Genomic DNA, 23,053 nt, shown 5'->3' with positions numbered 1-23,053 from the left:
AGCCAGGGATGCCAACGGTACCGGTAAACTACATTTTTTCGGTATATTTACATTTGCACAAGCCGTACAGCCCGCTACAGCGACGCATCGCTACAGCACTTGCCAGAACGATAGCCAAACCGAGTACATTTTTCCGTACAGCAGTAGAATACATTTTTGTTTTGCTGCTGTACTCCGACTGCTCGGTGAGAGTGTGGCGTAGTAAAGTTTGTTCTCTCGCTTTGTACACTTTTCTCAGCATAGCCAAAGGGAGAGGCCCGCACACGAAAGCGTTGATGCCGGTCGTGGTGTAAACGAACCGCATTTATTGTCGTCGTTTGTGATTAAAAAACTTGAATAGATTAAAAATATTAAAAAGTGTAAAATAAGGAAAGAGAAGCTGTACCGCTCGCGTCTGGTGGCTGTGCTGGGGGCAGTATTTTTTGTCATGTTACTGCTTTGCTTACAGACTGTCGTACAGCACTAGCGAAAGACAGCAGCGTCGTATGAAAGATGAGAATATAGGCAGAAAAAATACAGCCGCAGAAAAGGTAGGCATTTTGAATCCTTGACCTGTGTAGTTGTTTGACAATATTGTATCTCCAGGTGGTATCGAAGGCTTTCGAAATGTTAAGGAAGACTGCGTCAGTAATTTGTTTCTTTTCAAAATATTTGCTTATTATTTCCTATGAACAGTGAGAGATGTTCATCCATGGATCTCCTTTTTTGGAAAGCGACCTGGCGCGTGTCAAGAAGGTTTCTATTTTTTTTAAACAGCAGCCAATCTGCTAGATACTATTCTTTACATAGTTTTGGCTGGACAACAGTTTTATGAAATAAGGCGGTTGTCATCAGGATTTGTTGATTTTCTGCCAGGGTTGGTACGAATATAGCCTCACGCGAAATCTCTGGGTACTCTCCTGTTGTCCAGAGTCGATTATATTCGGCCAAAAGTGTACGTTTTACGTGATATGGGAGGTGTCTGATCATGTGATAATTTATGTTGTCTGGTCCACAGCTAAGGTTCGTCGCGGTTGCGGTAATTACTGCAACCGCGTGGTATTTACCACACCCGCACCACAAAACTGCGGTGCGGTGCGACACTTTTTCCGCGGATGCGACGCGGGAAATGAGATTTTACCGCGCGGTATTAGCGCAACCGCACTTCAAAAAATAATTGATAAAGTCTGCATTAAAAAGTAAATTAACTATGACTTTTGCCATTTGAGAAGGACACAACTAGATTCTTTTTCTTAACGAATGCTTAGCAATGTCATTATTAGGAAAACCTCTTTGTCAGAACGTTCGAGTTTTACTTATTACTCGACAATAGAGAAAAATAAAAAATTAATTGCTCTGATTTCCATAGACTTGACAATGATTTGAAAAGAAATCCGAATATAGTCTGCATTCGAACTATCGCTATTTGATTTTTTACATTTTAGTTAGGCCATTACAAATCTTTTTTAAAAATTATATCCAAATACAATTTTTTTCTGAAGGGGGGGGGGGGGGGTAAACAAAAAATAAATATTTATTTTAATAAACACAATTTTTTTTTCTTTTTACATTTTCTTTCGATTGAACAATCGTGGACGTTTCCACAGGGTGATTTCGTATAGCGGGGTTGAGCTATTTGTTTTACTAGAAAAATTCAAGCAAACAATACTGAATCAATCAAAAGTTCACATAGGAAAGGGATGCCAAAGTTTTCGTTTTAAATAATTTTCCGAACAGTGCAATTTCTAAATTCCCAAAAAAAACTTGAAAGTTGTCTAGAACTTAATGTAAACATTTAAGAGTACATCAAGGTATTAACTTTTGGTTGCTTGAATAGTTTTCATTCCGTTGTGGCGGCACATGGACCGACTGTACACATAAGGCATGAAAATCGGTCAAAGGTGAACCTGCTTGATAACAATGTACAGAAACAGGATTGCAACATTTCACTTATGGACTTTTGGAAAACATTCTGGATATCTGAAAATGTCTGTATGTTTTATAGTATGGTTAAAAAAGCTTCAAAACTGCATTGGCCCTAGGTGGGACTCACTTTTGTGCCTAACCACTACTAACAGTCCTCACTTTTCTTCTTTCAAAAAAGTGAGGTTCTCGTGGAACAAAAGCACGAGACTGCATCGAAGCGTTATATCGTGGAGAGGCTGATTCAGTCTCAAGACAAAATGATACAATAGAGCGGTTTAGCTCCGAACACATGTCCGGCTAATCGCAGTGATGAACTTCCGTTAGCCATTTGGCTCCCGTTTCTGTGAACCATTTAGTTCCTGTTTTCGCGAGCCATCTCAATTCCTCGTCGGAAGTTCTCCCGATACCGATGCCTGTTGCGCGAGTCATTTAGCTCCCAGTTTTGTCGCAATCTACTCGCAAAGTCAATAAATCCTACTCAAAGGGCCAACTAGTACTTGGCGAGGACGGTTCGGCGATACCGGATAGAGCGTAGCTTCTGGTTTGCTGCTTCCGGTTCGTTGAAAACTCGACAACCCACCGCTGGTGCTTCACTCGACCTACTCGATCTTGTCCCTGACGGTGAAACTAGTCTGCTCACATGCTTCGGTCCAGCGATTTCCGCTGGTTCGTGGTGCTCAGTACACTGGCGCCTCAAGCAAAGCTGTGGTTGCTCTCACAGCCTTCCCCTTAACATAATCGTCGTGACTTTAAAAGTGCAAGTCGATGATATATTTTCCGACCGCGCTGTCTTTCGGCTGCTAGTCATCACCAACTCTGTTTTATGATGGGCAATCGTCTCCGTGTCGAGTGTCTCCTCTTCTAGCGATTGTCCGATTACTTGGAACACCACATCATCCGTGAAGCCGAAAATCGTTACATCTCTGGGAAGGTTCAGCTTCAATACTCCATCGTACACTGCGTTCCACAGCGTCGAGTCTAGGAACGTCAGTTGTATCTCTGCTGTCTCCACTGCTCCCACAACCGTTTGGATGGATTTCACTGTAGACCTGCCTATAAGGAAGCCGAATTACATGAGATGCCGTTCTCACGGTCCGCGTACTTCGTTAGCTTGTTCAGGATTACTCCTTCTCTCTAACATTACCAAGGGATATATTGAATACGCTGAAAGATTTCCATGTTGTCCCGGTATCGGAAGCAACATCAGCTTTTGTCGCTTCCAATTATCGGATCGTTTTGAACATATTTGTTTGTTTGTTGGTAAACCGATCTTCATCTTTGTGATCATACCTAATAATAGATTCATGTTGTGGGGAAAACCTTTCGATGGTGACCTCCATCTATTCCGGGCACCTTTCAGGTGGTGCAGCTGAGCCTTTTATCTTTGTTATGCCAACTTTGTAGGTCTCTCCTAAGGAAATTCGCGTTGGCTTTGTGGTAAGGCTTTCTTGTACAGCTTGACTACTTTGTTGAGAGCGGTTCTTGCAGCTCGCTTACCTCGAGCCTTCTGACTTCTTTTTAATTTTAAATATATTTGACACGGCTCAATGCGTTAGCACAACTGAGCCGTGGAGCGCACCTTGGGGGTCATTTGGTCCGTCTTCTCTCGCGTTTTCGTTTACGTCCATGTCATCATTGGTACTGCATTAATCTTGCTCATCGTCGGATGTTCTTATTTGTTGTTTGTGCTTACGGGTCGCTATTGTAAATTCTTCTTCATCGGTATTAGATTCCTTATTGGTGATGTTGGTTGTTGGTTTGGAAACATTTGCTGTAATCGTTGTTACTTCGATGTTGGTAATGGCAGTTGGTTCAGTGGTACTGGGGCCGATCGTTGTTGAGCTGGTGTTTGTGAATGTCCGGTCTGCAGTCGTTGGTTTACCAACTGGTTGTGGTTTAACATACGATGATTGTATACCGGCTTTGGTCGTATCAGGTGGAATTTCTTTAGCAGTCTCTGCGCAAGGTTTCCCGTGGTGTAGCGGATGATCACAATATTGACAGGTAGGAATCTGTCCTGGGTGCGTGACTAGTGTTCGTTGAGAATATTCAACACCATGAGGTGATTTGCATGTGAAAGTCAAGTAAGAGGGAATAGGTTTTGTCGGACGCATTCTCACCACACGAACTCCGTTGCAGAGTCTTGGGAAGAAGTTCCTCCAACTATCTTCCTTAACACTATTCACCTCTCCGTAGTTTGACAGGATTTGTTTGATAGCGAAGGAACTAGTACGTGGTGCCAGGTCATGTCAACATTTATATACGTTGGGATACTATAGAAAATGTCATTACATTCGATGACGTGTTTCATGTTGTTCTGGAAAGCGAATGATTCTGCTTGACTAATATTTTTTAACATATTCAGTACCGCATGACGTAAATGGTGGAATTGCACCGCATAAAGTACCGCAAGCTACGTTGAACTTCAAGTGCACCTTCAACATTTGCTCCCCTTCATGAATTGATGGTATTACCGGATATTTCGTGTAGTCAACAGCAACACAGTTTGCCCGCTTCGTGATATACTTTTGCTTGGCATTGTCACTCATTGTTTGTTCACGTATCACACACTAGGCAGAAGGAATCAATTTTTGCCAAGCGTCGCGCGGGTAAATTTGATTACTTGCCCTGCTATTGCAGCGGAGCGATTTCTAGCTTCTGAACTGAGCGAGATGAGAAACCGAAGTGATCTCCGACTTCTTCTCCAAGCTCGGAGGCAACTTATACGTAGATCGATAATCGTCGTATTGCACCCGGCGACCGTTTCTCAGTTTCCCATCCCTTGGTATGGTCGCATTACACGCCTTTGTTAGTAGTGCCGTGAACTCGTTCGCATTTAGGTTGAAGAGGATACCCTCAAATTCAAGTTCTTCGACGGACACGTTCCTGTGAAAAATCGCTGTTTTCCATCTTCACTCGTTTATTTATCTGCTACATATTCATATTCATGTGTAGTTCATAGTCCTGTTATCAATGCTGTACCAAATCGCTTGGTGGTCGCTGTGGATATATCTTCGCACACTTTTCAGTCCATCTTTCCGGTTACTCCAAGGCTACAAAAATTGACATCGATAATGGATTCCCGGTTCTTCCTGCGGTAAGTGCCGATGATACCATTATTTGTAAGATCTATATTTAGCTTTGCTAGAGCATTCTTGATCGCTGATGGCCAGACAAAGTTTTTTTGATTCCAGCGTCTATCTCGAAAATTTCGCATGTTTCTGGTTCTTGGAATATTTCTGAATTAATGTCTCTTCGGCTTCTTGGAAAAAGGCTTATTCAATTTTCACAAGCTTAGCCTTAAATGGAAGGTTTGGTAGCAGATTCATAAGAATCGCACATATGGCTGCGGAAATACGGTATGAATACTAAGATCCCATATGAAATCTTTAAATGTCAAAAACCTTTCGGTAAAGCTCATGTATATTGAATATTGAATCACATATAAATCTCCAGGAGTCTGATTTGAATGCAGATTGTTTCCTTATCGAAATTATTTTCGAATGCAACGATCGATTATGTATCTATCGACTGTTGCGTTTAAAATGGAATCGATTCAGAAGTTGGTCTGTAGTAGCCTTTCCATGAGATGTTTGTTTGATAATACACAGATGGGTCCTTCCTTCCGCGACCAGCAAACGTTTTATTTGATGTTGGACTGGATCGATGATCTCATTTAAACTTCACATTTACCCGAGAATGGTCAAAATAAAAATTATCATGGGATGGTAATTTCTAAAACTACCATAATAGTTTTCAGTTACGTAAAGCAAAATCTGGAAGCTATTGTTGTTCTATAAAACGTGACAATTTTTTGAATTTTGGTTATTTTAAAAAAAATTATTAAATTTTAAAAAAGATTTGTAATGGCCTTATTCTAATATGATAAAATACTAAGAAATAAAATCTGTAAACTGGGCTCAATATAATTTGGCGCCATTATTTTTACGACATATTCTGAACTCTTTTTGTTTCAAAGTAAAAATTTACTAACGAACCTTTTCAAATACATAAATCGCACAATCCAATTATTGAATAACAATGGAATTGTACTGTCAAATCCAATTTAAAAATGAATCATGCAGCGCCCATAGTTTTCGGCCAGCATCAACCCTGGAAAATTTCTCCAAGTGGTGCACCATGGAAGCTAATTTCCTGGGTTACATCACCAGCTACAGCCTTAAGCTAAGCTGATATTTTGATGAACTCGCGCTTTCCAAGCCATATGCTTACGGAAAAGAATAAACACTTTGTTTAATTAAACACAGTTTGTTGCTGCTAGCAGCAGACGGCGACGCTATTATAGAAAGTAAAGGCTTCCGAGTATGAGTCATAGTGAACTACTGATTCATCCACCGGGGTCTTTACTCTCGCGAGCGTGGAAAGAATGTTTTGTTTAGGTCTGAGACTCTCTCAGAGAGAAGTCTACACAGACGAAATGATAAAAGTCTTTTGCGTCAGATTGGAAGAGGTCAGTCGTATAAGTCAGTTAGAGTTAGCACGCGAAAACCGGGGTGCGTCGTGCAGTCTTGAGAAAAGTTAGTCGATAGTTGAGAACCACCTGACCGGGTTCGGCGGCTGAGAAAATTCAGTCAGAAGTCTATTCGTATCAAAAAATTAGTGATTAAAATTAAGCGGAAAATTCGACCGTATGTATGTATGAACATGTATGTATGTGCCTGAAGGTGTATCGCAAAACTAATAAAGGTAGTGAAACTTAGTGCCTTTTCTGTGCGATATTTGTGCGAAAGAAAACGAAATAGCTTACGTTGGACCGAGTCCGGTAAGGCAAGTCTGTAAGGAAAATCCACCCTGCTCCCGTCATACAAAACCAGTGGCCACCGGTGGCACATTCTGGTGACAGCGGATTTAAAGCCGCAAAAGTGAAAGGCTAGGAAACGCCAAAAACGATTGGAGTAGGCAGTGAGTGAAAGTTGTGGATTTGGACATATCTTAGAAAGTTTGCTTGTTGGTGGTAACCGGTTTTAATGCCTGAAATAAGTCCCGTCGCGAGGAAACCTTAACCATAAGTGTAGTCACCTCGACTAGATTCGTGAAAAGCAGAAATTCGGCGATTTCTGATTGTGTTAATATTGAATGTGAAGAAAAAAATTCTCCACCTGTCTGCGGAATTTTATGGTGAAAACTGAAGAAAAATTAACAAACCACGAAAAATGCGATAGTTTAAATGTGGAAAAAGGCAAACACTCAGCATATCTGATCGATTCAGTGCAAGTTTCTTTGTTCACAAAACTTCGACGGAGTGCGTCAACGATCTCTACAAATACATATGCGCTTGCTACGAGTTTGAAAACTGAGTTTGCAGAACGCATTTATGTCTGGAGTCCAAAACCAATTACAAAAGTGAATAACACGAAAAAAAATATCAGACGAAAAAGGATGCAGTTCAGGTAAGTGAACCGTTTCCACATTATTTGCAACATTGTACTTGGCATTTTAGTTATTCACTCCCTTAGAGTCCTTTGATCTGTTATGTTCATATTAATGACTCAAAAAGTTTAGTTCAGCCAAAAAATTTTTTATTGCCTGAAGAAAAGATACAAACTAATACTTTTCATGTTTCTCATCTTGATTGAGCGCTGACATTTGATGTTTCTCATCTTGTTGAGCACTGAGATTTGTCCTCTAATTCGAACCATCGAATTTTAAACAGCTATCACTTTTTAGCACAGCCGGCAAGTTTGTTAGTAACCTCATGGACTTTAATCAATAAGTTCTCTTAAGGAAAAACTTTGATTTTTGGAGATGGAGATGAAAAATATGGGATCTCTCGCAATATATTTCGCTTTCAGCCCATTTGGTAACCATAATATACGGGGTTTAAAGTAATTATTCAAGCAAATAATCATTAATTTTCAGATTGATGACAAATTAACACTAAATTGATGATAAATTAACACTAAATCGATGACAAATTTTTTATACTAACACTAACAGTCCGATAGAAATGGCGAGTCCAAGCTATCAGGTCAGTTTGTTTTATTAATACCGACCCTCCTTAAGGATATAAGGATCACTGATTAAAGATCCACTAAAAGCGCTACCAGGGTATCATGACCCGGAGCAGCACGTTGTAAGTGACACGCAAAAAGTAGCTGTCCAATTTAATTTGTCCATTGCGACGATGAAAACCATCGCAAGCAATGCAGTTGTTTTCTAAACAAACGGTCAGAGGTTTGATGCCGCGTATATGATGCACACAGCACTATATGTGTTTGTGTTTGCTTTTAACGAATTAATAAGCAAATAAAAACATACGAGATACGCAGTAGACTTGAGCTCGAAGGTCACCGCCAGTATAAACGGCACAGAAATTCAATCCAAATTTGTCACCACTAAGGGTAGTACAATTGGACTTGAATCAGAGACGGTTGACGTGGGTCAAGTTCACCACTGTCGCACCAGGTTGGCATACAAAGCAAGCCGATCAACGGCAACGGCATAGCAAACGGCTATGAAATATTTTATTTTGCTGACCCTGACAATGGGTGGGTTTCGCAAACTGAACAGGGTTAAATGTTTTTGAGGACCCCAGAATAGACCATGGAAGTAACTCGTTTACGTTAGTTGTTTGTAAACCAACGAAAACTCGGCCGTACTCGGGCGACGTTGGATGCCTGGTATACAAAAAGGCATAACAAGTTTAAGGTCAAGTGTGCACAACACTGACCGCGAATAAAATAGTCAAGCCGGCACACGGATTGTAGGGTGCTTGTCAAAGTCGAATTAAGTTAAGTGAAACTGGCGGACACCACGGAGAACCAGGAGAAACGCCGGAGCAACGGCGGTGGTTATCCGGCAGGAAAGGCAAATGTCGAGCAGAATCGAGGAAATTAATGACTACATTTTACGGGAATACGACAATCTGTACAAAAACAAAACGAGATCAAGAACGCTCCAAGGCATTTTAACTAAAAAACAGACGTTGAAGGAAGCATACAGAGAATTTGAGAGCTTGGTAGCAAGCTACGAAAATCGAGTAGGACTCAATGATTAGAATACACTAATCGACCAATTGGAAATAGTAAGGAACAAGTACGGAGCGGCAATAAAGATCCTTGACGAAACCGTGATCTCCGAACAGACAGGTAAAACAGGTCTCAAAGCGCAGAGAAGCGTGTCAGAAGGCGGAAGTGCGGAACCATCGGAAGAAGACAAACCTCTGGACGACGGAAAACCAAAAAAAACCACACCGGACTAAAAACACAAAGGAGTTTGTCAGAAAGTAGAAGTGGGACAGTAAGTGTAGACGAAGAGATCATGCAGGGGAATCAGAGAAACGTGGAGACGTACCGCTTCCCGATGCAAATGGCGATACAATGTATCCCCGAATTTTTTGGATCTGTGGACGAACTAGAGCCGTTCCTGGGCCAAGTCAGCCACTTCGCCGACGAAATGCCACCAGACGCAAACCAAAAACCACTTTTAAATATAGTATTGATGAAACTAAAAGGCAAGGCGGCAACATTCATCAACCGAGTAAAAGCGGAGACATGGGCGGAAATGCTCCAGAAATTGAGAATTTAGTAAAAGGACAACCGTAGAGGAAATCTCGCAGAAAATAGAGACCCTGGAGCAAAGACACAATGAATCCTTTGAAAATTACGCAGATAGAGCACTACGAATACAGGAATGTATCGACGAATTACAAATTCAACTGGGAAACAACGGCGACCAGGTATGCTTCGCGGAGAGGACGCTCAAAATACACTTTATAGGGGGTTTCACAAGCCCAAATCTGAAACAATCCGCAAGGAACCAGAGGATACCGTTTAAGGATTTAATACAGTTCCTGAAAGAGGAATGTGTGGAGTGCGAGCGGTTGGAAAACATAGAACAGCGCTTGAAATCATGCCGACTAGGGCAGAGCCCGCGCAGAGAGGTCCGAGGCAACAGACCCGGAAATTATAACCACTTCGCGACATATTCGGAGGCCGAAAGTGGCCAAACAAGAGGTTACAACAACCGAAATCCGGGACCTCCCGCAACGCAAAGAAGATTCGACAATAGAAACGGTCCTGATAGGGACTTCAGAAACTTTTCAGAGCAAAACAGATTCAGTAACAGAAACTCCAATAACAACTTTGGAAGATCGAGAAACTCGGGCAACGGAAATCGTGAATACTCACCTAGGCGTAGAGACGAATACAGCGATAGGCCGCAAGGCGAATATAACAGATACGCGAATAGTAGGAATAGTGAATATTCTCTTGAGCGTAGAAATGATTATAACTACAGACAACAAAGCGGATATAGTAGATACGCACGTAACGAGAATCGCGAATATTCACCTGGACGGGGAACCGATTACCACGACAGACGACAAGTTGGACACAATAGATACACGAACGACGAGACCCGAGGAAATACTAATAGGCACAACGACAGAAACGGGAGTAACCAAGACTATGGCAGGACGCGGCAGAACGCGGCCCTCGGTGACCGCGACAGATTCCACCAGCCATCGACGCAGACGCCGGGAAACAGAAACAACTTTAGAGATCCGGACAGAAGCCCACAGCGCGGATATCAGGGTAGCGGACGGTATGGCGATTATCAACAAAGAAAACTTTACCATAAAGGGCCGCAAGATTAAAATAAAATTCGACGTGGTGGAGGAGCTGGGATTCGACGGAATCCACGGTATGGAATTCATAAACAGACACGTGATAGCCATTGACAACCAAGGAGGGCGTCTGCTAATGCAAGAAAACCCCATAGTATTCGCACCAGAAGCAGAGCCGCGGCCAAGCGTGCAACAGTACCTGAGCGAGAACACACTCTCACTCGCGAAGGACAATGGAGGGGAGACCAGCAAACCAAGAAATACAGGATTTGACATAATACAAAACTTCACAGGACTAGCGGAAAAGGCATGCGAAACTAAAGCGCGCCCAACCCTCGCGGAGGAAGGAGTCCAGAACACGACGAAAGTAAACGAAAAAGGATGCCAGACGGAACCGATCATAGCCAACGCAGAGATCTTATACAATAGTAGAAACGGAGCTGGAAAAAGTATGAACCCCGAATATGGACCCGAAACCACGGAAGGAAGCAATAATTTTGAGCTTAAAAGCACCGGTATGATCAATCGTAATGATGAATACCTCGAAGAGCTCTACTTTGGTCGGGAGGAACAATTCCCAGAAAATCTCGACGATAACCAAGACTACAGCCTCGTTGATAATCAGAAATACGGTCAGTTACGTGGTAGCGAACGGACCGAGAAGTTATTCGAGATTCTCAATCTAAGCCATTTAAAAGAGGGAGATTTCGCAGCCATTGAATCAATAATGGCGGGATATAGCGATGTGTTCTACCAAAAGGGAGACCATCTTACAATCACAGATGCGGCAGTCCATGAAATAGAGACAACATCGAACGTGCCAATAAATAAAAGGCAATATAGATTCCCCGAAGCAACAAAAAAACATATAAATGCAGAAATCGATGAGATGCTGAAGCAAGGCGTTATAAAGCCTAGTAAAAGCCCATGGAATGCACCGGTATTGTGCGTGCCAAAAAAGGACGATGAAAACGTGAACAAAAAGTATAGAATCGTGGTCGACTTTAGAGCATTGAATTTGGTAACGAAACCATTCGTATATCCAATTCCGCTGATCGACGAAATACTCGACAATCTCGGAGGATCAAAATATTTTTCAACATTGGACTTGAAATCTGGCTTTTACCAAGTCCCGATCAATCCAAAAGATGCGGCTAAAACAGCCTTTTCCACCCTAAAAGGGCATTTTGAATTACAAGAATGCCTATGGGCCTTAGAAATAGTCCATCAACATTTCAGAAGTTGATGAACACAATATTATACAAAATTGAAAATGTGAAAGCTATCGTTTACCTAGACGATATTATCATTTACGGGTCGACCATTGAAGAACACAATGAAAACCTCATAAAAGTTTTGAAAGCTATGCGCCGACACAATTTGAAAATTGAGGCAGGAAAATGCCAAATCTTAAGAACCGAAATTAAATATCTCGGACATGCAATTGATTCAGAAGGCATTCGGCCGATGGAAGATAATATAAAGGCCATCAAAGAAATGACTGTGCCAAAAACAGTTAAATGAGTCCGTTCGTTTTTAGGAACGGTTAATTTTTATGGTAAATTCATACCACAAATAGCAGAAAAACGTAAACCATTGAACGATCTGCTAAAGAAAAATGTAAAATTTAGTTGGACTAATGAATGTCAGAAAGCATTCGAAGAATTGAAAGATTTTTTAACTTCAGATACTCTGTTGGTAAGACCGAACTACAAAGATACGTTTGTGATCACAACAGATGCAAGCGAGTATGCCATTGGTGCAGTACTCTCTAATGAAAAGTCCACCGATAGACCCATAGCCTATGCGAGCAGAGGTCTAGTCGGTGCAGAAAGAAGGTACCATACGATAGAAAAAGAATTACTTGCAATCGTATGGTCAGTAAACAGGTTTAAACACTTTATATACAACCAAAAATTTATTGTCTATACGGATCATAGACCATTGATCTCGATATGGCATTTAAAAGAGACTTCCCCGACTCTTACTAGACTTCGCCTAAAATTACAAGGGTTAGAAATGGATATTCGCTACAAACAAGGCAAGGACAATATTGTAGCCGATTTTTTATCAAGACTTCATCCAGAAACCAATAAGGATGAAATTACTCACACTGTCGCTGTAGTTACTCGACAGCAAAAGCGGCAACAGCAGCAAGAAGATAAAGAACTTGCGAGTCGGACAAACGCAGAGAACAAAACCCCAACACAAATTACGGATCAAACGGGAAGATTTGGTCTTTTCAAGAATAAACAGATATCCGAGTGGAATCCGCACATGGATGGTTTAGAGAATATCGATTTCGAATGGGACGAGAAGAGTGATGTTGACAGATTGATCTCACACCAAGACTTCCAGAATGATCTAGCCCAAGGACGTATTGATTTTAAATTATTAAAATTTTCGAAGAGCAAGATCGAAGAAAGCCAAACAGACGCCACATTCGTGATTGTCAACAGTAAATCAGCCTATAAAGAGCTAAGCGAATTGGTCGACCTACCTCATGGGTTGAAAGATTATTTGAACGGTAGAGTATTTGCGATACCCAACCGAAAAATATGGGGAATGATATTAAACGGGTCGAGCCGATCAAGAGCCGACACAAAAGTATTTTTTGAAGGGTTAGTTGACGCGTTTGCGAACTGTCCCGAACATATGAAAGGAGATAAGAACATTCAAATTATCTCTTACAGAAATATACAAACTACACTGGAAACAAATATTTTAAGATTCATTGCAGGAAAATTCAATAAGGTGTTCACTCTATATGCACCAGAGAAAGAGCGAATGCACGTGCCAGTAGAAGAGAGAAAAACTGTTCTTAAAGAGTTTCATGACTCTCCGCTGGCCGGACATGTCGGAAGTAAAAGAATGTTAAAACGTATAAGCCCACTATTCGAGTGGAAAAACATGCGTAGAGACGTAGAAAACTACGTCAAACAATGTGACTCGTGCCAAAAGAATAAAATTGGTAGGTCCAACAAGATTCCGATGAAAATTACAACTACTTTCATTGCACCTTTCGAAAAATTGTACATGGATATTGTAGTATTACCCGAAACAGATTGGGGAAATAAATACGGTCTAGTCATGCAAGACGACCTAACTAAATTTTTAACAGTAGCACCGATGGAGAACCAGGAAAGTTCGACGGTTGCCCAAACTTTTGTAGAAAACTACATCTGTAAATTTGGAGCTCCCTTGGAGTTAGTTACAGACAATGGAACAAATTTTGTAAGTTCCTTAATGAAAAATGTATGTAAGATTTTAAAAATAAAGAAAATCACCACAAGTACCTACCACCCACAAGCTAATTTGGTGGAAAGGTCCAATAGAGAATTAAAAATTTATCTAAGACAGTACGTTGGAAAGGATCCGAGAACTTGGGATCAACACTTGCCTTTCTTTACGTTTGAATATAATACAACGTTAAATTCATCGACTGGTTACACACCATTCGAATTACTATATGGTCAACGCGCAAACATCCCGAACTCAGTATACAAATGGGACAGTGATGGCGTATATTATGAAGATTATGTGAATGAGATGCGGTCTACATTCAAGCGCATGCATACTCAAGCACGCGAAAATTTGATTTTATCGAAACAAAAAAGAAAAGAAATATACGATAAAAACACAAACGTATGGCAACCCATGTGGGGCGAATTGGTGTTAGTTAAAGCCAACCCCATAGGTGTAGGACAGAAATTGCAAAATCTATGGAGAGGACCATACGAAGTGGTCGAACTGCCAAGTGAGCAAACAGCCGTAATTAAAAACGGAAATAGACTCGAGAAAGTACATGTCAACCGATTAAAAAGGTATATGGACTGAGTTCTAATGAAAAAAAAATGTACATAGTTGTAAATACATATGTACATATTCACCTTATTAAACTACTCTAAATATAGAGACAAATAGCTATTAAATCACTATGTATATACTAGTCAGCATTCAAAAATAATAATTGAGTTATGGAATACATGACGAAAAATTCGCTGTAATACGCTATACTAAAATAGGAACCAAGAATAATCATGCATACGAACAACGAAACGAAAGAAAAAAAATAAAGAACGGAATACAGAAGGAAGAGTAACATATAATACGGAGACACGATGTCTTATTCAAGAAAAAAAAGAAGGTTAATTCAGAAAAAAATGAGAATGAGTTTAAAATAAAATAAGCAGCGTCTGTCAAAAAAGCAATTTAAAATGGCAGAAGATATAAAGCCAGGAAATGGGATTATTTTTATTAACAAGTCAAGAAGACTGTAGTACAAAATATGGGATATAAAAAAAAGAAAAATTTAAAAAACGTCAAATACAAGTATAAAATTGAATATACGGAAAAAAGTGCAATCAGAAGGAAGGTTGCAAAACAGTGATAATAAAATCGAATACAAGAGATGGTCAGATTCAGAGAAACCTGAACCAAACTAAGGAAAAAAACGGAAGGGCCAGAGTCAAAGGACCTGAGCCGATCACAATGTTACAAAAGGGAAAATATAAGAAGGCCTGAGTCAGTGAACCAGAGCCAAAATAAAAGCCAGAGCCAAAAGGCCAGAGCCAACGGACCAGAACTAGAGCCGAAATCAAAAGGGGTCTCGCGTAGTTTCTAAATCTGATCGCGTAAGCTATACTACGATTAGAAACTCTGGAATTGACAAGACCGAAGCATCGAAATGGGAACACATGAATGAATGAGCAAGGGGGGGTCGGACCCCTAGAATGACATGGGTGAATGATACACAAGGAAACCGACGCCGGTATGCATGATAAACGAATGAGATATGAGCGAGTGCTAAAATTTCAGATAGGACGAAAAAGTTGATAAACAAGGACTAACCAAGTAAGGGCAAAAGGGGTGAAGAACAGGAATACGAGAAAATACGAAGGTAATAATCATTAGGCAAAAAGTTTCATAATTAAAGAAAAGTGTTAATGGACACTATAATATATGTGACGAAAACGTCAGAAAAGGAAAATTATGGACGTGGGATCAGAAGTTAAACAAATGGCGAGAAAACGCCCAGATGGGAAATATTTTATGAAAAGGGCAAACATGCCAAAACAAGAAAGTTATCAACAAGTTGCAGTAGAGACAGACACTGCAGAAGAATTTTATGGTAATTTCACAAGAATCGCAAATCAGCCAAAGGGCGTTATATTTTTTTCTATCTTTCTAAATATTATTAGGAGAATTTTGAGTTGGTTTCACAAGTTGCGCATCAGTCCACCTTGGCAATTGTAATTTTCAGGTACTCCCTAGGATGGATGTAGTTGATTATGGTAAGTAAGATTTCAGAGTACTTTTCTTTCATAACCGCATAGTTACAAATACCATGTATCTTTTCGGGAATTTAAGTCTTTATTTACAGGTACCCTCCTAGGTCAACCTGAATTGGATAGGGGGAGATGTCGAAGCAACATACACAATAGCCACAATAGACAGGAAGGAAGACAATCAAGTATTCCCACAAAAAAATACTTACCTCGCTTCGACAAATGTTGTCGGAACACCATTTTTGAAAAAAAATTTAAAGAAAAAAATATTTTATTATGAAAAAAAATTTATTATGAAAAAAAAATAAAACACAATTAAAAAAAAAGACGCAACTCGAGGAACACACAAAAAAAATATATTAACCAACGACACGACGTGACACTTCATACAACCTCCTGAAAAAAAGTGTCCGAGTTATTTACCACCAGTTACCAGCATATTGAGTTGCCCCTCGAAGCGTACAAAAAAGAAATTCTTCAGCAACACTTCTCTGTTTATTTTATTTTCAGTTGCTATATAGCAACCATGCTATGTTTACATGAAGTTCTTTAGTCGAATATATCCCTTATAGAAGCAGTTGGAAACAGGACCGAGGCTATCGGATAGTTGCGAATCATTCAAATCTGCTGAAACAAGTCTGTATCGAAAAAAGCATCTGCGAGAATCCGGAGGATTTCACATTTACGTCTGATAATAAAACAATACTCTGTGACTTTGCCTGGTGATCTTGTTGACGCTGTGTCGTTAGCCGAATTATTTGCTACGCAGTCTGTGGAAGAATCTCAACCCATTTCTTTGGTCGTCGATCCGTTCACCACAACGTCTGAGGACGTCAGCTGGAAGAAACTCGGCCCACTGCCATTTGGTACGGTGGTACTGTTCCGGTAGTTTCTCTAAATAGCAGTGGCCGATTGTATGCCAGCTCTGCAAGGAGAATAATGCAACATCAAAACAGACTTGAAGTGGTGGAAAATGTTGATGCTGAACGGTAGCCGGATAAAATACTGTATCTGTTTCTACTTTGTCAGACGCTGCGACTGGGCAGTTGGTTGGATATATCATGTCGTTCCAAAAAAGTAACCTAATGTAGGATTTTAGGTGGATGCGAATTGAATCCTATTAGTACTCTTTAGTGAATAAAGAAAATATGCGCGAGTTAATCGTAATTTCTTCCCATATTCGCATGACGGTGATTTTTTGAGCTCCGCTTCCACTACTTCGAGAATGGGTAGATGCGAATTATTGAAAATGAGAAGTATGAAAAAACAACTATTATGAACTTCGTGATATTGAGCTTTTTCGACTGAAAGCGAAGCGAAAAAAAATCTTCGTACATTTGCTACAAGCTAGTTTTGTAGCATGTTTTCAAAGATTTTTTCCTCTGGCCGTCAAGAAGGTTGAGTTTAAGAAAGTGGTTAATCCGCTGTTTGAGAAATGCGTCAAGAACTTCGGCATCGGTCAGAATGTGCAACCGAAGCGTGATCTGTCCCGGTTCGTCCGTTGGCCGAAATACATTCGCATTCAGCGACATAAGGCAGTTCTACAAAAGCGCCTGAAGATTCCGCCACCGATTAACCAGTTCTCGCAGGCTTTGGATAAACATACCGCCCAGCAGTTGTTCAAGCTGTTGGAAAAGTATCGTCCGGAGAATCAGATCGCTAAAATCCAGCGCCTGAAGGCTAAGGCCGAGGCAAAGGCTGCCGGCAATCCTGAACCACCGGCGAAGAAGGGCAATCAGCTGCGCCAGGGTGCTAACACCGTGGTAAAACTAGTAGAGCAGAAGAAAGCTCAGCTGGTTGTTATCGCTCATGATGTGGACCCAATTGAGTTGGTCATCTATCTGCCCGCTCTGTGCCGCAAGATGGGAATCCCATACTGTATTATCAAGAGCAAATCTCGTTTGGGAACGCTAGTGTATCGCAAGACTTGTACCTGCATTGCACTTACCCAGGTTGGCAATTCGGACCGGGCCAATCTGTCCAAACTGATGGAAACCATTAAGACTAACTTCAACGATCGCTATGAGGAAATTCGCAAGCACTGGGGAGGTGGTCTGCTTGGTCCGAAGAGTATGGCTCGCATCGCCAAGCTCAAGAGGGCCAAGGCGCGGGAATTGACACAGAAGACGCTGTAAGCTCAATAGTTTGATGGGTGTGTCGATTCAATGTATGCTTAGGTGCATAATATTGTGTAAGGCTGATTTCTTTCATTCGCGGAAGAATCAGCTGTGGTTAAGAGAGAATAAAATCTGGAAAAGATAAACGTAAGATAGTTTTTGTGCGTTGTCTGTGTTATTTCTGATACTGCATTTCAAAGGTCACACTCAAAAGCATCAGAAAGAAGGGCAGGGAAACTATCGTCCGTTGATGATAAAAACGAATGCAACTGAATCGGCGCTCACTGCCTCAAGTATCTTGGATCATAAAACGGGAATTAAAAGAATATTCGGAGACTAATCGAGTGATAATGGCGAGTTAAGTAACTCGTTAGCGGTTCTTTTTAAAGAAATTCAGGATAAAAATACTTAAACGTTTCATTTCATGTTTTTTCCATAAATTTTATTAACCTTCATCTCTACGTGCCTTTGTCGTGCAAATAATTACATTCTGACACAATCATTTAATTATTGATATTTGTATATTGGATTACTGTTTTATGTTTCAAGTGTTTAATTTAAATAACCGTGTATGTATGCAAATTGCTGCTCGTATGACGAGTAGATATATTGTTCACGGCGTATGCAATTTTTATAAAAAATGTCGTTTTTGCATGAAGCAAAACTGAGTCAGGTTTTAACTCCAACTGCTGTCAAAACATATGGTCAAGAAAAAACGCCATCAGAAACTGCACGGAGATGTCAGCTCCGAGGATTTCTAGTGTTCACTGCACTTAGCGATGAGTTGGAATAATGCTACAACTATAGGTTCTCTAGAGCAGCGGTTCTCAACCTTTTTTGCACGACGGACCTCTTAGAAATCAGCCTGGGTTGCTGCGAACCCCCACGGATAAACATCGATTATGCGTGCTATCAAAATATTATTTTCAGTTTGTTAGGTACCAAGACTTTAAATTTCATTATGCACTCGGAAAATGTATTTTTCTTTGCCGCCCCCTAGAGATCCGAGGACCCCAGGTTAAGAATCACTGCTCTAGAGGATGTCACTTGGAACAGAAATGCAGATTGGTACATTCAATAATGCAATATACAGCTACTAAAAATCCATGTTGTCGTGCTATAAGGACAGATTATATCTACATAGCTTCACATCAGATACGTGTTAACGAAGGGGCTACATCATTTTATGCCTCACCTTTTGTGGACGTTTCGGTCTGGGATATTATCACACAGTTCTCATAGCTGATAATATCCGGTAGTGTCCACGATCATGATTCTGACCTACTATACGAAGTAAACGTTAATAATATTTAAGAACTTAACAACACAAATGAGTTATCTGTAGGATTTGCTACTAAGTAACGCGAACTGGCATTGATATTTTATTTGATTGACTGTCTTAAGAATTCGTTTGGATTGGATGCTGTCAATTTCATGGTTTCTGTGGAGGTGTTTTAACATTTTCTGCATATACCTGAAAACGGAAAAAGCAACTAGTCGAAATGATAAGTACACGGAAACAAATAGAAGTAGATACGTCTTTTATTAGGTAATCGTATGAGGCGGATATCTTAAAAACATATACTAGGATTTATATTCATTTGTATTGACCCTGGTTCGGCGGTTCCTGGAGTAAAAGCCTGATATGCTCAGTTGTATATTCTAACCCTACCCATTGAGGATTATTCATGTTACAATTGTGCAATGCTTTTGTACGTTAAGAGTCGGCTACACAATCTTTCGAAATAGTATTTCAATTTTCATAACTAAATGTACTAAACTAGATAAACTTAATAAAGCTTGCTTCCATATATAACTGTGCATACTTCGATGACAGTCTGATCACTGAAGTTGTACAATGATGCTTCCCCATGACGGTTCTTCCTAAAACAACTGTGAGATTGTCCGGAACGACAAAACTTTTTTGGCTAGAGGTGTGACATCCGCTATTCCTCCGAATATAGGCGGTATCTTCAAGTCACAAGCGAAAACCTTAATAGTGGTCACATTGGTAAAATTTCCCTTAACAAAAAAATAGCACACGATCTACGTCATGTTAGTATCAGTACTAGTTATCAAAATTGTTAAAAACGGTGGAAGCAGTTCCGTGACCATTTTATGAAGTTTCACGACTTCGGGTCGTCATTACGAAGGAGTAGATTACATAGCAGCGGGTCTGAAAAAATTAAAGTTTAAAAAAAAATTCCAATCGAAATGTGTTTACCAAGATGAAGAAGATTCTAGCTTGATTATTGAAAGCGTAATACACCACGGCAGTTATTGTTTGATTTTGTTCGATTGATCGCTGGACTCTCTGGTCTGGTTCAAGCTCCACTAATCAGCTGAGTATTGTGCCATTGTTTCATGCATCTGATTTTTTTTAATTTTTCGTCGCACATGTACTTGGGTAAAGCATCCGGCGTTTGTAAGGTCAAAAATCTGATGATAGTTGGTTGCTTTCCTGCTTGCATGTATTTCCTGTTTACCGTAGCACCATGTCGGTATCGTAGAAAATGTTAAGAATATTTAAATTACAATTGCGTATTCATCTATAGACTGTTAATATACCAGACTATATTTCGCACCAAAACATTCACGTTCACGCCGAGATCGCACAAATTTTCAACGTAACTAGGGGTTGCAGCGGTTGTTTTGAAAAAATAACAACAGATTCTTCAGTGTTGCTAGATTTATGCAGTTTTCAACTAAATATCATATTTGACAGTACCAGTTACCTGAGTCACTGAGGGGTAGTCAGATTTGTGATACAGTTTTGAATGCGAGTGTCTAGTCGTGTCGTTGTATTAACCATCTCGAGCCTAAAACAATATTACAAAAAAAAATACTAAAAACCGAGCACAACAGGCAAAAGAACTCGAAATTATTAAAACGAGCAAAGTAGCAAAAGATCTCGAACAAAAAAAACACATCTGGGGAAAAAGAAGGAATTGGGGGAAACATACTAACCACGAACACTTTTTTTGTTGCAAAGAATCACCGACAAAAAAAATAGAAGATTAGGAAGATTGCCAATCGACTATTAAACATAGGAGATTTTGTATAAAGTGGAAGCAGAAGTCCAGAGAAGTGTGTGCCCTGTGGAGAAGGTAGTCACGAGCACTACCCACCGCGTTCGACAAGGATGGATTAAGGTAGCTTTGTTAGACTACCCAACGCGTTCGATAAGGATGGAACCAGTCGAAGGTGGTGACGGGAACGATTGAGGGGCGCCGCAGAAGACAACAAGAAACGGAAGCCAAGCTGGCATGAAAGGAGTATACGCTACTGGAAGTAAGAAGAAGACGTAGGGAGTGAAGTCGGTACAGCCAACACCCGGCTCACTCCAAAACACGAGCAAAAAGGCCATAGCCGGGACAACACAACCCGACTACGGTCATATAATTAACTACAAAGTACTTCGGTCGGAACATTACACTCTGACCGATGATACAAGAACAAGAAGTATGCCGCACAGTCGACACACTACAATTCGACTGATGCTTGGCCAACACATATATATTGCCCCAGTCGGAACTACCATAACGTCCGACTGCGGTGAATTACCGAACGAAGACACGACTGGAGAAAATCAAAAGCCGCTCCAATAATGAGGCACTATACGCAGTCGGAATTACCAAAACCGACTTTGCGCCGAAAGACAGCCACCGTCATGTTAGACACTGGTGGTTGGACATCCCGAAGCAAGGCGAATGGAAGGCACAGTCAGAAACACCAAACTCTGACTGGTGCGAATATAAACGAAACATGAAGACAGTATACCACTAGGAGGGTGCAGGACCAGAGGAGGTGCCCCGAGATCAAAGTCCCGAAAACCATTATCGATCCGAGAGGACGCAGCCAGGCAGCACACTGGTGAAAACACCGGTATAAGCATTGGACGAGCCGCGAGAAGGACAGCAGGGGTGCACACTAGGACCATCGTAAAGTTAGGATGTTAAGAAAATGTCAAATAATGATAGAAAATTGTAAATATTTGGTTTTGACAAAAGTAATAACAAATATGATTTTTGTAATGGCAATCTTAGGAGTTAGGACACAAAAGACTTTTTGACACAAATTTTTCTAATGACCCGCGCAATCGTCTTGATGATGCGTCTCTCCGAGGCAACATCAAGCTCAGTAAGTAAGGGGGCATGCAGCGCCCATAGTTTTTGGCCAGCATCAACCCTGGAAAATTTCTCCAAGTGGTGCACCATGGAAGCTAATTTCCTGGGTTACATCACCAGCTACAGCCTTAAGCTAAGCTGATATTTTGATGAACTCGCGCTTTCCAAGCCATATGCTTACGGAAAAGAATAAACACTTTGTTTAATTAAACACAGTTTGTTGCTGCTAGCAGCAGACGGCGACGCTATTATAGAAAGTAAAGGCTTCCGAGTATGAGTCATAGTGAACTACTGATTCATCCACCGGGGTCTTTACTCTCGCGAGCGTGGAAAGAATGTTTTGTTTAGGTCTGAGACTCTCTCAGAGAGAAGTCTACACAGACGAAATGATAAAAGTCTTTTGCGTCAGATTGGAAGAGGTCAGTCGTATAAGTCAGTTAGAGTTAGCACGCGAAAACCGGGGTGCGTCGTGCAGTCTTGAGAAAAGTTAGTCGATAGTTGAGAACCACCTGACCGGGTTCGGCGGCTGAGAAAATTCAGTCAGAAGTCTATTCGTATCAAAAAATTAGTGATTAAAATTAAGCGGAAAATTCGACCGTATGTATGTATGAACATGTATGTATGTGCCTGAAGGTGTATCGCAAAACTAATAAAGGTAGTGAAACTTAGTGCCTTTTCTGTGCGATATTTGTGCGAAAGAAAACGAAATAGCTTACGTTGGACCGAGTCCGGTAAGGCAAGTCTGTAAGGAAAATCCACCCTGCTCCCGTCATACAAAACCAGTGGCCACCGGCGGCACAATCATTTCTCCCGATTCCTCTTGGCTATCGTGGAATTATGAATCGTTTTCGATGACGTTTTCTATCTCTTTTGTTTCTGTGTAAATTCACAATGAATTTTTCTGCACTCGGTTTTACAAGACTTTTAAAAAAAGTATGCTGCATAACTTTTTATTTCGCGTACCTCCATTCTTCGTCCAACTGGGAATATCGTCTACCAAATTGACAACTAATATTTTTTGGTTAGGAG

The 23,053-nt window shown here is 40.6% G+C and overlaps 1 protein-coding gene across 1 annotated transcript; it reads left to right on the top strand.

The window, feature by feature from the left end:
* The first annotated feature begins 12,511 nt into the window (after positions 1 to 12,511).
* On the top strand, positions 12,512 to 17,973 carry LOC131675895 (large ribosomal subunit protein eL8-like). The gene is made up of 2 exons (XM_058955028.1): positions 12,512 to 13,113; positions 17,153 to 17,973. Exons 1-2 carry the CDS (start codon positions 12,512 to 12,514, stop codon positions 17,913 to 17,915), a joined length of 1,365 nt encoding a protein of 454 aa, XP_058811011.1. The 3' UTR covers positions 17,916 to 17,973.
* The last annotated feature ends 5,080 nt before the right edge of the window (positions 17,974 to 23,053 follow it).

Source organism: Topomyia yanbarensis, chromosome 1, assembly GCF_030247195.1.
Source record: "Topomyia yanbarensis strain Yona2022 chromosome 1, ASM3024719v1, whole genome shotgun sequence".
NCBI lineage: Eukaryota > Metazoa > Arthropoda > Insecta > Diptera > Culicidae > Topomyia > Topomyia yanbarensis.
The sequence above is the reverse complement of the archived record's forward strand: the minus strand, read 5'-3'. Positions and strand labels throughout refer to the sequence as shown.